General features: G+C 39.5%; 1 protein-coding gene across 1 annotated transcript; it reads right to left on the bottom strand.

The window, feature by feature from the left end:
* Window positions 1–15,799: 15,799 nt before the first annotated feature.
* LOC120084096 lies at window positions 15,800–16,477 on the bottom strand. The gene has a single exon (XM_039039997.1). It carries the CDS (start codon window positions 16,475–16,477, stop codon window positions 15,800–15,802), a length of 678 nt encoding a protein of 225 aa, XP_038895925.1.
* Between the last annotated feature and the right edge of the window lie 834 nt (window positions 16,478–17,311).

Raw genomic sequence — 17,311 nt, 5'->3', positions numbered from 1 at the left:
AGCAACCTCCCTTCCATTCTTTTATTTAAACCACTGCATGCACATTACCGCATACATATAGCTACAAGTCCCTATGTTCGACCTCGGATTACCCGAGAAACTTGCGTTCACGTTATATTTAGCGTGAGTGCAAGAAAACTTGTGACAGGACGCATGGTCATCGCATACATTGATTAACGCATATTCATTCCAGCGCATGACCATCGACGCATGACTATCAATGCATATCTTAAGAACATGCATCGCATATCTGAATGGAAATCTTAAAGAGAATATTTCTCAGCCCAAAGGGTTCATAGCCCAAGGTCAAGAGCAAAACGTTTGCAAGTTGAATCGATGCATTTATGGGTTGAAGCATGCATCCAGATCTTGGAACATTAGATTTGATACTGTGATCAAATCTTTTGGTTCTGATTAAAACATTTATGAACCTTGTGTCTACAAGAAAATTATCAACGGTAAAGTAGTTTTCTTAGTACTTTATGTGGATTTGATATCCTACTCATTGGGAATGATGTAGGATACCTGATAATTGGTAGAAATACAAGTTATTACAGCTCAAATAAGCAAAGCAATGAGAGAATGCGATGGTAAAATAGGCAATATCATGTCCGAAAGTGCCAAACTGAAAGGAATTGCGATCGCAAGTGCTCATCGCATAAAAGTAGTTAATTTACCTATTTTGTGTAGGTACAATGCGATGGCGTACATGAAATTGCGATCCAAGAGCACAATGCGACAACGCGCTTGAAGTTGCGATCGCAAGTCATGCGATCGTGAGAAGTTTCTTAAAAGGTGATCGCATAAAGACCTCGCATCAAGGCGACATCAAAATAAATCATGATGGGACGTAAAGCTGATAATGGTCGATTCCAAATTTAGTTGACAAGCCGTTAAAAGCCATACTGTAGCAAGTATATTTAACTTTCGATGACTTTTAAACGACGTAACAGAATAGGGAAATTAATGTCGCCCATCATTGAAATTATTTGTAAGAAAAGCTGCTTCACCTTGAAATCTATAAATACCGAATGCCACCAGAGAGAAAGGGGTCCATTCACGCACATACTTATACATATACATAGAGAACGAAGAGAGTAAGGAGACGAGGCGAAGTCGAGAGAAATCGCTCCTGGATAGATTGAGAAACTTTCGGAAAGAAATACAAATGAGAGAGGGCTAACCTTTGCGAGAGCAAGAATCACAAATAGAATAGAGTTGAAGTGATAAAGAATAGTGTAAAAGGCCACGGGAAGCAAGACATTGCTTACCGAGCTTGTTATCTCTCAAATCCATTTGTTATTTTGTATTTAGTACTTTATTTGCAGAAAATAAAACTTCATTTAAATCTATGTTCAATCTCTCCATACCATGCATGAGCAGCTAAATTTCTGAATGGGTTGAGAAGTACTTAGTTAGCATGATTTATGATTTACATTTTATGCGATCATCTTGTCTTATGTATGCATCATTCACCTTTTGGACGTACTTGAGAATGTAGTCTAAAGATAGAATCTAGGCTTGGGAGAGTTAGATTAGAATCTAGGCTTGAGAGAGTCGAATTAGAATCGCATAAGCAAGAGTAGAAACTTAGACATAAGTTCTATTTCTATTTACACATTGCATGCGCCCTAGAAATAGGAAATGGTGGTATGCGGTCACCTTGTTTTATGTGTGCATCATTCATCATTTGGACATACTTGAGAGAGTAGTCTAAAGGTAGAATCTAGGCTTAAGAGAGTCGGATTAGATCGCATAGCCAAGAGTAGAGACTTAGAAATAAGTTCTATCGACCGTTTCGTAAATACATCGAATGCGTCCTAGAAATAGGAATTATGGCATTCTACATGGAGAAAGTAGTATTGATATTTGTGTATAGCTTGATCGCATAACTTGTAAACCATCTTGGGAAGTGGTAGCTAAACCCCTTCTCAACCCCTTCATCGCATACTTATTGTAACTCTATGCTTTCATCACTCCGTGTTCAACTCCGTCGCATAGGAAACTTTAAATCAAAATACTATACACTTCTTTTTCACCACTGCAATAGAATCAAAGCGTCTGTCACATATCTACTTAGTAGTCCCTGTGTTCAACCCTGGACTTACCAGGAAACCTAGGAAGGCTTATACTTGGGCCTTGTTAGGAAAACTTGCATGATCACTGCATAACACATAAAATCGCATACTCACACCATCGCATCATAATTCTATGCATCAAGTTTTTGGCGCCGTTCCCAGGGACTATGGTATAGATTGCGCTAACATCAAACCTCTTTGATCTTTGTAGCTTTCGACCTTTGTTGCATTGCCATTCCTTTGGTAAAGGAAGAAGCAAGCGTAGCATGAACGAAGGACACCCTCCTAAGCCCAACTATGACCCCGAGATCGAAAGAACATTTTGCAGACGACAGAAAGATAAACGTTGACAACAAGGAAGAAAACGGACATACTCCCTCGACCCAGGAGAGATAACTTCATGGGAGAAAGTTGTGGAGAAGTTGATGAAGAAGTATTTACCTCCTACAGAGAATGCCAGAAGGAGGAAGTTAATCACCAATTTTGAACAAGAAGAAGATGAATCGCTTAGTGACGCGTGGGCAAGATTTAAGAGATTAGTGCACAATTACCCGCACAATGGATTGCCGGATTGCCTCCAAATGGAGATTTTCTATCATGGATTAAATTCTGCATCGCAGATAGCTACCAATGCAGCAGTAGCAGACGGTCTGCTGGACAAGACTTATGATGAGGCAAAGAACATTCTTGATCGCATATCGAAAAACCATTAAGATTGGCAAGAATGCGATCAGAGAGCGAAACCCAAAAAAGGTAAAGCAGTGCTATTGCTACGAATTATCTAAGTGTTAGTCAGAAAATACAAAGTTTGTGAAATGTTACTAAGGGTATGCATATAATTCATCACGGCAACGCAATTAATAATGTAAGATAGAAGATAAAGAACATCATAATAATTGACAAAAAATGATAAATAAGAGGCTAACGCATACGAAAAGAATTGTTACTCAGTTGTATTAAAAATTAACCAAGTATACAAAGAATTACAAATAACACAATACAAAATTTTAGCATGTACAAAGAATCAAGTAATTAGCTTCTATACATAGAAAATAATGAATGAAATTATCTTTTGTATTTGATTCAGACGGGTGCACGGTTAATGATTAACACATCCATTAATGCAAATGCATCTTTGCAGAGGATGGGCAACAACACATGTATCAACATAACACACCCCTCAACTCAACGCATTTCTGGAGGATGGGCGCACTGTATTTCTACTGGCGCAACACTACCTCAACATAGTGCGTTTTTGCTAAGGACAGGCGAAAAATACATACGAGTGCAACACACCCCTCAGCGCAATGCATTTGGGTTGGGTGGACGCAAAGTGTATCTTGTTATCACAAGATGCACCCATCATCGCAATGCATACCAATCTTTATTTTTCTTTTTAATTCATCAAACACGCAAGTCGATAAGACTTTGCGGTATTCATCATTTTAATCAGTCATTCACATAATTTTTAAGAACCATGCAACTAATGCAGAAAAGTAAGGAACTTGAACAAAGCATGGAAATAACGCAAATGAATTAAATTGAAAGTAAACTCATAAAGCAGTGAAGGCTATTTTAGTAAACAGTAAATAACGCAAGGCAGAAAATCGTAAAGAAAAGTTGTAAATAAAGCGATTAAACATAGATATAAGGTCGCTGATTGAAAGAAGCTTGTCAGAGTTACCGCAATAGCATCTCCTGCAGGCAGTCAAGCTTGCCTACGCAATGTCATCAAGGACATTGTTCACCTCCTTGCCTCATACCACAGTGTGTACGGGAAGAGATACAATCTAATTTCTTCGGGAATCACACCAGGTATGGAGAATGCGTTGCACATTTCTACAAAGCTGGTCAAATGAGCATGTAGGTCTTCTCCTTGTATTCAAATTGTTCCGCATTTTAGATCATTTGAAGCATGACCGACCTTATCTCAAACCTTGCATTCTCCGCAACCGTAGGTCTTGAAATTCCAGTGCTTAATTTGGTTCTGATGTGTTCCTACGCGAAAAATACCTGATCTCTGGGCCAGCTTAGAATTTCTGGATCAAGTCCAGTACTTATAAACCATCAGACTGCTCTTCGCGATAAACAACCAATACAAAGAGATCTGTCTTGCAAAATACCACAAAAGTACTCAACATTAACCATTACCAGTCCCCAGCAACGGCGCCATAAACTTGATGACATAAAATTGCTTCCTTATTATGCATGCACTGTGATGATAGATGATGTGCTAAATATGCACTCAAGTGCTTTGCAATAAAGAGAATTTATGCGATACTACTGCTAAATATGCGTTGTTAATGATATGTTTGTAGTATACGATAGAGTAATGCGTGTCCCAAGTTTCCTTGCGCTGAAACCAAGTATAATTCCAACGCAAGTTTCTTAGAATAATCCGAGGTCGAACACAGGGATTGTTTTCGTTAATGCGTTACTTTTGTGATACATGCGATCGGTTTTTACAATTAATAAAGAATTGAGTTTATACAGGAATCTAAAGTGCGATGAAAATAAAGTTGCATTGATAAAATAAAATTTCATTGGAAATAAAATCCTAAACTAATATGATACAAGATATAAGATACATGATACATGATACTGAGCTCGAGACTGATTGTGAAGTTATACAAAGGATCGTGGTATACGATGGCAAGTCTTTATGGATGAATCAGAAAGAGAAAGAATAACTAGTAAAAACAACGCAAGTTTGTTAATTACGTTAAAGAAGCAACTAAGGTTCCGCTTTCCCTTGGCATACACCTCTCGGTGATCGACCGCGTTCCCATATCTCTATGACGAAACAAGGATGAACGTGATGAACGCAAGGTTGCTTCCATCTCTGGAAGTACTTCTCGCTTTAGTTAATGCATTCTTCCAACCCTCTCTCGATAGGCGGAATAACATCTTCACTTCTGCTCTCACAGGTGAAGATGCCATCGAGCATGCTTTAGTTAAACATAATTATTTCCTTAACACAAATTAATTTACTTGCTTAATTCTTGCTAATTACTCAGTGAATTAGGAAAACGTCATGGAGAAAATGGATTATGGATGAACGGAAATAGACAGAGAGATGATAATGGTGATGATCATAACAATTAATACTAAGATTAAGCGTCTGATACATGGTGTGAATGATAGAGTAAAGAAGAAGATGAAAACAAGTGATGAAATAAAGATTTAGAGACAAATATAGAAGGAGTGTCAATGTCTTGACACAGATCTGAATAGAGGTTATGCTTGCCGGTGTGTGGAAGTAATGGAGAGGAGAACTTCCCTATCAGGCTTGCTCTTCTGGTAGAAGTGACCTTCATACAGAGCTTCAACGGTGGGGATTGGAAGGATTCTTTGCCCGAAGACTCACCTTTCGGCCTTGTCTCGTGATTCTTCCCGGATCAACTCTAGAAGTCGCTCAGACCAGTCTCTCTCTCAGATCAGTATATACACGTTTCTATGTATTCAAGTATATCTTTTAGTGAGTTTGAGAAGCTATTTATAGGCGAAGCTTGGCTCTTTGACTTTGTGGTCCCCACTATATGGTTATGGTAGTTCCTGAAATAGTGGAGTGAATATTCCTTCTGTTACGCAATCAACCCATCAGAAATGCACAACCGAAAGCTGTACACGTGTCAGAATCCTCTACAAATGCGTTGCTCTTTACATCTTCGATCGATCGCCGCATGCGAATTGATTTTGATTAGCATGCGGTTGAGATTGCGTTGATCGAAAAGCTCTTGATCAATTGTCGCCTGTGCCATCATTGCGTTGATCATCTCTTCATTCCTGAATGATGGACGCAATGCGACGAGATACGTTGTTTATTTTGCTTTTGAGCCGTGAACGCATGCGGTGACTGATTTCCTGCAAAACAGAGATTGAAACATTCTCTTTTACCATTACAATAGTGTTTGTGGGTGTATTGATGACATTTTATAATTTTCGCATTTCTTAGCCAATTTCTATACTATCGATGCAACTTTTTTTTCTTTTAGCTGTAATATCTAAATAAAACAGTATAAATAACTTGTATTTCTACAAGTTATTAGAAACCACCCTAATTTTTTCTTGAAAAAATAACCAACAACAAGGCTATCAACCTATGGTGCAAAAAAAAGGACCACCAGGATTTTTCCAAAGAACTAACGATCAATAGCAACAACAAGCCAACAGCTCTCAAATGCCACCATCATCGTCTCTGGGGAATTTTTTAAAAAAATACATCGAAAAAAATGAAATAGTCCTCCAGAACCAGGCGATTTCCATCCACAATCTAGAAATTCAAATAGGATAGATTGCGGGAGAGCTGAAAAATAGACCACAGGGAACACCGCCGAGCTCAAAGGAGCTCCTATGCAACCCGGGGAATACAAGGAAAGAACACTATCTGGCAATCACCTTGAGAAACGGAAAGGCGACAGTGGAAGTCAGGAAGGAGCCTAGCAAGACCGATTCAAATGCGAATCAAAGAAACCATTGACGCAAACTGAGTTTGAGGAGCCTGAGATTATGGAATCTGAAGTTGCTGTTGACGGCGTGAAATTAAGATATACTGTGATTGATGTTCTATGCTCGAAATGATGCGATACTACCACTAGATATGCATTAATGATGGGTGTTCACGTAGTATGCCATGCATTGTTACAAGTTTCCTTACGATAGAACCAAGTGTAATTCCATCGCAAGTTTCTCGGTGTGATCCGAGGTCAAACACGGGGACTGGTTTAGTTTATTGTGGTATGTTCATGATATATGCGACCATGTTTTCAATCTTTAAAAATGTGTTTGTACAGGTACATAAATTGCGATAAAATAAAGTAAAGCAGTAAAGATGTGATAATAAAATGAAATACAATAAACCTAAGCTAGATGATACAAGATACAAGCTTCATGTACAAGATGCTAGGGTCAAGGCTGGTTGTGAAAGGTGTGCAAAGACGTGGAATGTGGCGGCAAGTCTTATGAACAAAATAGAAAGAGAAATACAAATAATATAAATAACGCAAGTTCTCAATTGCGTTGAAGCTACAAATGCTGTTCCACTCTTCTCTTGGTGTACACCTTTCAGTGATCGGCCGTGCTCCCACATGTCTATGGTGAAACAGAGACTAACATAATGAACGCAAGGTTGCTTCAATGTCTGGAAGTACTACTCACTTTAGTTAATGCATTCTTCTGACCTTCTCTCGATAGATCAGAATGGCATTTTCACTTCTGCTCTCACAGGTGAAGATGCCGTCTAGCATGCCTTAGCTAAACGCATTTTATATCTTTAACACAGATTAAGTACTTAGTTAATTCATATTGCTTATCAGGGAATTAAGAAGACATCATGAAGAAAGTGATTGATGGGTGAACGGAAATAGACAGAAGATGGTAAATGAAAGCTATCAAAACATTTAATACGTCTATTAAGAGTTTGATACATGGCGTGTGAATGAAAAGATAAAGGAAACATGAAATACAACAATGAAAGAGGTAGAACAGATACAAACAAGTGCCAATGTCTTGGCACTGATTCGATGGAGATCTGCTTGCCGGATAGGATGGATTTGATGGTAGGAAGAGCTTCCCTCTCAGGCTTGCCATACCGGTAGTAGGGATCTTTGCATAGAGCTTTCAATCGGGTGTTTGACAGGTTAGATATGAGATTCACCTCTCGGCCTTATCTCGTCTTCTTCCCGGATTTCTTCACTCAAGCACTCAGCTCAGCCTTTTCTCTCAACAATTTTACAGCATTTACCCCGTATCTTGTAGCATACTTTTTCTCTAAAATCAATGGGGTATTTATAGGTGCAAGTATTTGACTCCGGCCTTGTGATCCCCACATGATTGTCATGGTAATTCCGAAGATGGAGGGATATTATTCCTTTTGTTATGCAATCAGACCGTCAATTCTGCACAACTGTTAGTTATACAGTGTCTCAATCCTCTGCTTTTTCGTTGCTCAACTGCATCTTTCGATCATGGGTTCGCATGCGATGTTGTTTTTATTACTGCATGCGGTTGAAACATAGTTCTGGATCGGCTATCGCATTGCGCCGCCATTGCGGTAATTGTCTCTTCATTGTTGATTGACGGGCGCAATGTGACAGAGATGCGTTGATCAGTTTCTCGTGAGCCTTGAGCGCCAACGATGACTTGGTCTCCTGCAAAACAGAGTAAAATTCGGCTTGTCTTCCATCTTTATGGTGTTAATGGGTGTAATTGCAAACATTTATAATTATTGTAATACTAGGCTAATTTTCATACAATCGGCATATATTTACTAACTTTTGGCTGAATATCTAGATAAGGTGGCATAAATAACTTGTATTTCTACAAGTTATCAGTTGCGACCACCTTTAAACCTCCAGACCATGAAACAGTGAAAGTACAGCTACGTCCATTCCCGCAAAGACTGAAAAAGAAGCAAAACGATTAAGGTCAGTATCATTACTTCCTGGAAATATTAAAACAACTACACATCAATATTCCATTTACAGAAGCGATAGAGCAGATGCCGATATATGCCAAGTTTTTTAAGGATATGGTGTCGAAGAAGAGAAGCACAGAAAAATTTGCCACGGTGGGATCTAGGCAGCTTTACGATACCCTGCTCAATAGGAGGGATCTACATCGGTCAAGCATTATGCGATCTAGGGCAAGCATAAACTTAATGCCCCTTTCAATCTTCAGATAGATGAATGTAGGTCAGCTGACACCCACGACGGTGACTCTCCAACTTGCAGATAGGTCCCTGGTACACCCTGAAGGAAAATTGAAGGATGTCTTGGTCACAATCGACAAATTCATTCTACTTGTAAACTTCATCAATCTAGACTATGAAGCGGATAAAGATGTGCCAATCATATTGAGACGACCATTCTTATCTACTGGTCGTGTTCAAATAGATGTGCACAAAGGAGAGATCACAATGAGCATCAATGGAAAGAAGCTCAGGTTTGAGGCGATCACCAGAAGATGAAGGCTTATCAGATTCCGACGATAAACACACTTACGTTGAAGATGAGGAGGCCGAGGAGGAAAATGAAGAAAGAGAGGATGCAACAATATCCTTAGAAACCTGCCATGCAATAATAGTGAACAATGAAGAAAAATTGAAGTTGAATGAAGAAAGAAAAACACAGAAACCCTCTGCGTTATCGAAAGAAAAAGAAACTACGCTACTCAGTATCCTATAAGAAATGAATTAGAACAATCGGAGGGACACGCGCAGATATCAGAAGCTATAACCAGATGATGATCGCGCCAGAGGATCAAGAAAATGAGGGAAAACCTCCGTGGACCTGAGTAAGCCAGAATGAAGAAGAAACATGTAGTCCCTGTGTTGATAAGCGACACACATTCATCAGGGACAAAATATATCCTTTTTTTTAGTGTCCTTTTGTTATTTTTCTTTCATTTGCATGATTACTACTCTTTATAATTGCCAACTCTATCTTTCATACTTTTTATCCTCTTGATATTTCACTGATCGTGCGATGGAGCAATTGTAACTCGATGGGATATGTGTGACATTAAATGCTCACAATGATGCGATACTACTACTATTTATGCGTTAATTAGGGATTGCTTAGGTAGTATGCCCTGCGTTGTCACAAGTTTGCTTACAATGGAACCAAGTATAATTCCACCGTGAGTTTCTCGGAGTGATTCGAGGTCGAACACGGGGAAGTGGTGTCGGTTATTGCGGTATGTTCATGGTATATGCGACCAGGTTCTTAATTCTTTATAAAAGGTGTGTACAGTATGTAAATTTCAGGAAAATAAAGGAAAGCGGTAAAGATGCGATAAGGCATAAAAATACAATAAACCTAAGCTAGATGTTACAAGATATAGGCTTTATGTGCAAGATACTAGGATTAAGGTTGGCTGTGAAGGTTGTGCAAAGACGTGGGATGCGACGACAAGTCTTGTGAACAGATTAGAAAAAGAAAGATAAGTATTACAAACAATGCAAGTTCTTAATTGAATTGAAGGTACAAATACTGTTTCGCTCTTCTCTTAGCGTACACCTTTCAGTGATCGGCCGCGTTTCCCACATGTCTGTGGTGAAACAGAGTCTAACATAATGAACACAAGGTTGATTCCATGTTTGGAAGTACTACTCACTTTAGTTAACGCAATCTTCTGACCTTCTCTCGATAGATTAGAATGACATCTTCACTTCTGCTCTCACAGGTGAAGATGCCGTCTAGCATGCTTTAGCTAAACGTATTTTATAACTTTAATACATATTATGTTATTGGTGATTCATATTGCTCATCAAGGGATTAAGAAAACATCATGAAGAAAGTGACTAATGGGTGAATGAAAATGACAGAAAATGGTAAACGAAATCTATCAAAACATTTAATATTTCTACTAAGTGTTTGATATATGATGTGTGAATGAAGAGATAAAGAGAATATGGAATACAATGAAAGAGAGATAGAATAGATACAATCTGGTGCCAATGTCTTAGCATAGATTCGATGGAGATCTGCTTGTCGGATCGGATGGTTTCAACGGCAGGAAGAGCTTCCCTCTCAAGCTTGCTCCACCAGTAGCAGGGGTCTCTACACAAAGCTTCGATCGAGTATGTGATAGGTTAGATATGAGATTCACCTCTCGGCCTTATCTCATTCTCTTCCCATATTTCTTCTCTTCAGCACTCAGCTCAACCTTTTCTCTTCTAAAATCTTACAGCACTTAGTCCAGTATCAAATAGTATACTCTTCTCTGAAATCATTGGGGTATTTATAGGAGCAGATCCTTTGACTCCAGCCTTGTGGTCCCCACGTGATGGTTATGGTAATTTCACAGATGGAGGGATATTATTTCTTCTGTTATGCAATCAGACCATCAATTTGCACAACTGTTAGTTGTACACGTGTCTCAATCCTCCGCTCTCGCGTTGCTCAGTTGCATCTTTCGATCATGGGTTTGCATGCGATGTTTTGTTTTATTACTGCATGCGGTCGAAGCGTAGCTCTGGACCAACTTTCGTATTGTGCTGTTACTTCGGTAATCGTATCTTCATGGTTGATCGACGGGCACAATGTGATAGAGATGTGTTATTAGTTTCTCATGAGCCTTGAGCGCAAGCGGTGACTTGGTCTCCTGCAAAACAAAGTAAAGTTTGGCTTGTCCTCCATCTTTTTGGCATTAGTGGTTGTAATTGCAAACATTTATAATTATTGTCATACTAGGTTAATTTTCATACAATTGGCGCATAATTACCAACTTTTGACCGCAATATCTGGATAAGGTGGCATAAATAACTTGTATTTCTACAAGTTATCACACCCCCAAATTTAGATATATGCTTGTCCTCAAGCATATCTTCTACTTAAGGCAATCATGCTCCATTCCTATCCTATATTTCTGCGATGATTGGTTGCTTCGAATGTTACACTTAGGCACATTACCTAACATCGCACTTCCCTTCTATCCTTACTAATTCTTAGCAAGCCTTATATTATTCTTCTATGTAACAAAATTTTGCTCAAAGACACTTTTCGAGTTTTCAAAATAGAAAGTTTATCTCAAAAACAACTTGATGTATCTATATGTGGTGAACAAAACCTTGCGTCATTTATTCACTTAGAGACAGTTGGTCATGGTTACACTCTTTGTTTTGGCTTGTCCCCACGGGTGTCATGCGAACATCCAACTACGGTAGTGTGCCAATTATAACTTTAACTCATGACAATCAGAGGAGTTGTCCCTTGCATTTTTTATTTTTTATTTATTCAACGTTGTTCTTGGAAACCCACCTTCATTTTGGCTTGCTCCTAAGGGTGTCATACGATCATCCAACTACGAGCAAGCTCCTTTCACAACTAAAATCTTATCAGGTTGGGAACAGTTTTGAAATTTTCCCTTGCGCTAACATTGGAGTTTTGCATAATTTTTTTTTTATTTGAAAACGAAAAGGGACACATTTTCTGAAATACTGCATACTTCTGAGTTCATCTGCTTAGACCTTCCCCACCCCTAAATTTAAAGATGAGCAAGGTCCTCATTGCGTTGTTTGGATAGATTAGACAAACACTTAGAAGAAAATTTCAAAAAGAAGGTTTGAGAAAGACTTTGAAAGATAAAAGGTAAAGTACTGCTAAACTAAGAGTTAACTAAGTGTTAATCAAAATTTACTAAGTATGGGAAATTTTTCTAAGTGTAACATATAATACGTCATAGCAACGCAATGAAGATTGTAAAAATACAAGAGTACAAATATAACATCGATTAACAAAGGAAGATACAGACAGAGGCGCAGAAAAAGAGTAGAGTGAATTATGTACTTTGATTGTATTGACTATTAACAAAGTATGCGAATAGATTATAAATGGTCGCATTACGAACAAAATTTTCTCATGCCTGTACAAGAGTCAAATAATTTTGTAAAGTTACAATTTACATAGGAAGGGTGCATGATTTACAATTCATGTCATGCTTCCAATAAACGCAGATACATTTTTGCTGAGGATGGGTACACGCATACATCCCTGCAGCACACCCCTTAACTAAATACATTTTTGGAGGATACCTCAACATAGTGCATTTAACTATGACCGGGCAAAGGAGGCATATGTGCGCAACACACCCTTCACCGCAATGTATTTGGGTGTATTAGATGCATATCTCCTCTTCTTTCTACTTACTACACCCAACCTTTCGTTATAGACCAGTTTATTTTCCTTTCTTCTTAACGCAAGTTGAAAAGGTCTTGTGGTGATTTATCGAACATTCACAAAGTCATGTGCCCATGCTACTACATTTAACATATGTAAATATTTGAGACTGCTAGAACAATAAGGCCTAATCCTATTAAACAGTGATCATAAAATGAAACAAATGGTACAAGAAAGCCATAAAGAAAGCGAGTAAACATAAATGGGAAGGCCGACTGAAAGAAGTTCTTAGAATTACCGCAATCCCTTTTCCTGCAAGCATTTTAATCCTGCTTACCCAAATCAATGGTGTCCATGCGTCGATTGAAGTTGCCTCCATAATAGGGTTTGATCCGCTGACCATTGACTTTGAATGCGCTACTCCCATCCAACGTTGTTAATTCCACTGCGTCGTGGGGAAAGATGGTCTTGATCCGAAATGGCCTGGACCAGCGAGACTTCAACTTTCCAGGGAATAGTCGCAATCGTGCGTTGAATAGCAATACTTGCTGACCTTTGGTGAATGTCTGTGGTCATCATGCCATTTCTTCATTTTCTTCTTATATATCTTGGAATTTTCATAGGCATCCCTTCACCATTCGACCAACTGATTCAATTGTAACTTCTAAACTTCCCCCGCACTGGCTAAATCGAACTTCAGCTTCTTGCATGCCCACATTGCCTTTTATTCCAACTCAAACTGCAGATGACAAGCTTTTCTGAAGACCAGGGCGTACGGAGACATGCCAATTGGTGTTTTGTAGGCAGTCCTGTAAGCCCATAGTGCCTCGTCAAGTTTGGGTGACCAATCTCTTATGGCAGTATTAACCGCCTTCTCTAAGATCGTTTTGATCTCTCTGTTAGAGATTTCTGCCTGCCCATTAGTCTGTGGGTGATAATCAGTTTCCATTCGATGGCTGACGTTGAATTTAGTCAACAGGTTAGCAATTATGCGGTTGATGAATTGAGAGCCCTCATCGCTGATTAAGGCATGTGGCGTTCCATAGCGTGCAAAAATATTCTTTTTCAAAAACTTCGCCACAGTGGCTGCATCATTCTTGGCACATGTGATGGCCTCAACCCATTTTGATACATAATCAACCGCAACCAAAATATATTGATGACCTTCGGATGGTGGGAACGGGCCCATGAAGTCAATTCCCCATACATCAAATACTTCAACTTCTAAGTTTGACGTCAATGACATTTCATTTCTTTTAGACATATTCCATATCCTTTGGCACCTGTCGCATTGCACAACATGAGCATGGGTATCCTTAAACAGAGTTGGCCAAAAGTAGCAGCACTGTAAGACTTTTGCTATAGTCCTTTGGCCCCCAAAATGTCCTCTATATGGGGACTCATGATAGAGTTCTAAAATGCTCTTGGCTTCGTGCTCAGGAACGCATCGACGTATTATATGATCAGGTTCTTATCGATATAGGAATGGATCGTCCCAGAAATAAAATTTGCGTCATATCTTATCTTTTTCTTTTGCTAGTAGGTATAATGATCCGGTAGTTTACCGCAAACTATAAAGTTTACTATGTCCGCATACCAGGGGACATTAACGCCTACTGCCATCAGCAGCTCATCGGGGAATCTTTCCTCAATATCTTTTTCTGTCCCTTGAACCTCACAATTTTCTAGTCTTGACAAATGATCTGCAACTTGGTTCTCGGTGCCCTTCCCATCTTTAATTTCCAGGTCAAACTCTTGCAGGAGCAACACCCATCGTATCAATCTTGGTTTTGCATCCTTCTTTGTCATTAGATATTTAATCGCAGAGTGATCTGTATACACCACCACATTTGTTCCGATCAGGTACTGTCGAAACTTCTCTAGTGAAATACCACTGCAAGCCTTTCCTTCTCCGTGGTCGTATAGTGCTCCTGTGCATCGTTCAGTGTTTTGTTCGCATAATAAATGGGATGCAACACCTTTTCCCGACGTTGACTCAAAACTGCGCCCACAGCATATCCGCCAGTGTCACACATCAATGCAAAGGGTTGCGTCCAATCTGGCGCAACCAAAATCGAAGCAGAGATAAGTGCATCTTTTAATGTGTTAAACACTTTAGTGCAGGCATTATCAAAATTGTACTCGCGGTCAACTTCGAGAAGTGCACTAAGGGGTCTTGCAATCTGAGAGAAATTGTGAATAAATCTTCTATAAAATCTCGCGTGACCCAGAAAGCTCCTTAGTGTTTTTACATTCACTGGTGGGGGTAATTTGGAAATTGCGTCGATTTTTGCTTGATCAATTTCCAATAAAACCTCGATTGACTTCTCCAAGTAATCCAAAAATATTGTCATCATGCATCGTTGAAAAGTGCCTAGTGCATTACAGAGTCCAAATGGCATGCGCCGGAACACGAACCGTACCAAATGAGCACGTGAAAGTTGTCTTTTCCCTAATCTCCGGCGCAATTGCTATTTATTATACCCTGAATAGCCATAAGAAAGCAAAAAATTCGTTCCCGCAAGTCCCTGTCCACATCTGGTTCAATGACGGAGTGGAAAGTGGTCCTTTTGGTGGCCAAATTTAGCCTTGCGGTAGTCCGCAGATTCTGCACCCTGTTTAGTCCTGTGGGAACCATTCATTCTTGTCATTGGTAATGACTGTCATCCCCTCTTTCCTTAGAAACACACTGCACTAGGCTTACCCAGCTGCTATCAGATATCGGGTAGATGACATCGGCATCCAGCCACTTCACTATTTCCTTCTTTACAACCTCTTTCATGGCAGGGTTTAAGTGACGCTGCCTTTCTACTGATCCATTCTTTCCTTCCTCCAGAGGAATCTTTTGCATGCAATACGAAGGACTGATTCCTCGAATATCTGCCAAGGTCCATCCTAAGACTTTTGCGTTGTTCCTTAGGATCCATATGAGAGAATCTTCTTTCTCCTTACTTAGTGATGCAGAGATGATAATTGGTAACGTGTCGTTACTTCCCAAGTAAGCATACTTTAAGTGCACTGGAAACGGCTTTAGTTCAACACAGATGGCTCTTCTAAAGATGGCTTAATGCGTTGTGAAGTTTGTTCAGATAACTCGAGTGGTTAGAAATTAGATTCAGCATGAATTGCGGCGCAATCCTCCTCCAATATTGCGCCATTTTCAACATCTTCCTCCTTCATTTCCTTCAGGGGTTCGTGCAACTGTTCTTCCTGCAGTTCTTCAATATATTGACAGTTTTCCACATCTTCTGGATACTTCAACGCATTGAGTACGTTGAACTTTACCTCTTGATCATCGACTCGAATGGTAAACTCTCCTTTCTGCACATTAATCAATGCTCGCCCTGTGGCGAGAAATGGGCATCCCAGGATGATAGGGATTTCTCTATCTGCCTCATAATCCAATATAACAAAATCTGCCGGGAAGATAAACTTGTCTACCTGCACGAGAACATCTTCTATCTTACCCTCTGGAAGCTTTATTGATCTATCTGCTGACTGTAATGTAATCGTGGTTAGTCTGGCTTCACCGATGTCTAGCTTCTTAAAGATTAACAAGGGCATCAAATTTATGCTCGCACCCAAATCACACAGTGCGTTCCCGACCATCTTCCCTGCTATGACGCAGGGTAATGTAAAGGTCCCAGGATCCTTCATTTTAGCAGGGAGATTATTTTGAAATAAAGCGCTACACTTGTATGTTAGTGCAACTGTTTCATTTTCTCCGATCTTTCTCTTATTGGCTAGAATGTCCTTGAGGAATTTCACATAGCTCGGCATCTACTCTAATGCTTCTATTAAGGGAATATTAAGATACAGCTGTCGAAGAATGTCCAGGAACCTCTAAAATTGCTTACTATCGTCTTTCTTTTTCAGCCTGGATGGGAAAGGTGGAGGATCCCAGCGTGTTTCCTACTTACTTTGCTGCTTAGTGAAGTCCTACACTTGCTGTGTGTTATTGGTTGGCGGTTGCGTTGATTGAGAATTTAAGTCTTGAGAAGCTTCATCTTTTGTAAATAATCTTGCTTCTGAATTGGGGTTGCTTTCATTATTTTATACTTGGTCATCATCAATAGTTAAATCAGCTGGTATTGTTACCGCCTCTAGTACCTTCAGCGTAATGGGGGCTGTTGTTCTGCCGCTCCGCAATGTCACGGCATGACATTGTTCTTTACCTTTTTGCCCCAATATTCCTGAACTCTCTTGTGATGTACCAGACATTTTCTTCTTTATTTCTCTCGTAAGATGATCTATTTGGGCTTATAATTCTTTGAGAGAGTCAGCTTGCGACTATCTCATTCCTCGCTCTTTTCAATGTAATGCTTCAGTGACATTTCCAGAGACGAGGTACTGCAAGAGGTATCATATGCAAACAGTTGGTCATATGGCTGTGTACCCTGAGAATCACTTGGACTGCAGTTTGGGGTAGTGAAGACTGGAGGGTTGCCTCGATCCTCTTGATAACTAAATTGATAGAAACTATGGCCCTCGTGAATGAGATTCTCATCCAAATCGAAAATTAGGTGATCCCCTCAATCATAGTTGTGGTCGTTGCTCCATGATTCATCATAAATAGCATATACGGGTAGTTGATCCCATGGATAGACGTCTGCT

The sequence above is a fragment of the Benincasa hispida genome, chromosome 8 (assembly GCF_009727055.1).
Source record: "Benincasa hispida cultivar B227 chromosome 8, ASM972705v1, whole genome shotgun sequence".
Taxonomy (NCBI): domain Eukaryota; kingdom Viridiplantae; phylum Streptophyta; class Magnoliopsida; order Cucurbitales; family Cucurbitaceae; genus Benincasa; species Benincasa hispida.
The sequence above is the reverse complement of the archived record's forward strand: the minus strand, read 5'-3'. Positions and strand labels throughout refer to the sequence as shown.

Bases quoted from the DNA above. Each gene is read 5' to 3' on its own strand.
- LOC120084096 (XM_039039997.1), bottom strand. From the start codon at position 16,477: ATGCCGAGCTATGTGAAATTCCTCAAGGACATTCTAGCCAATAAGAGA.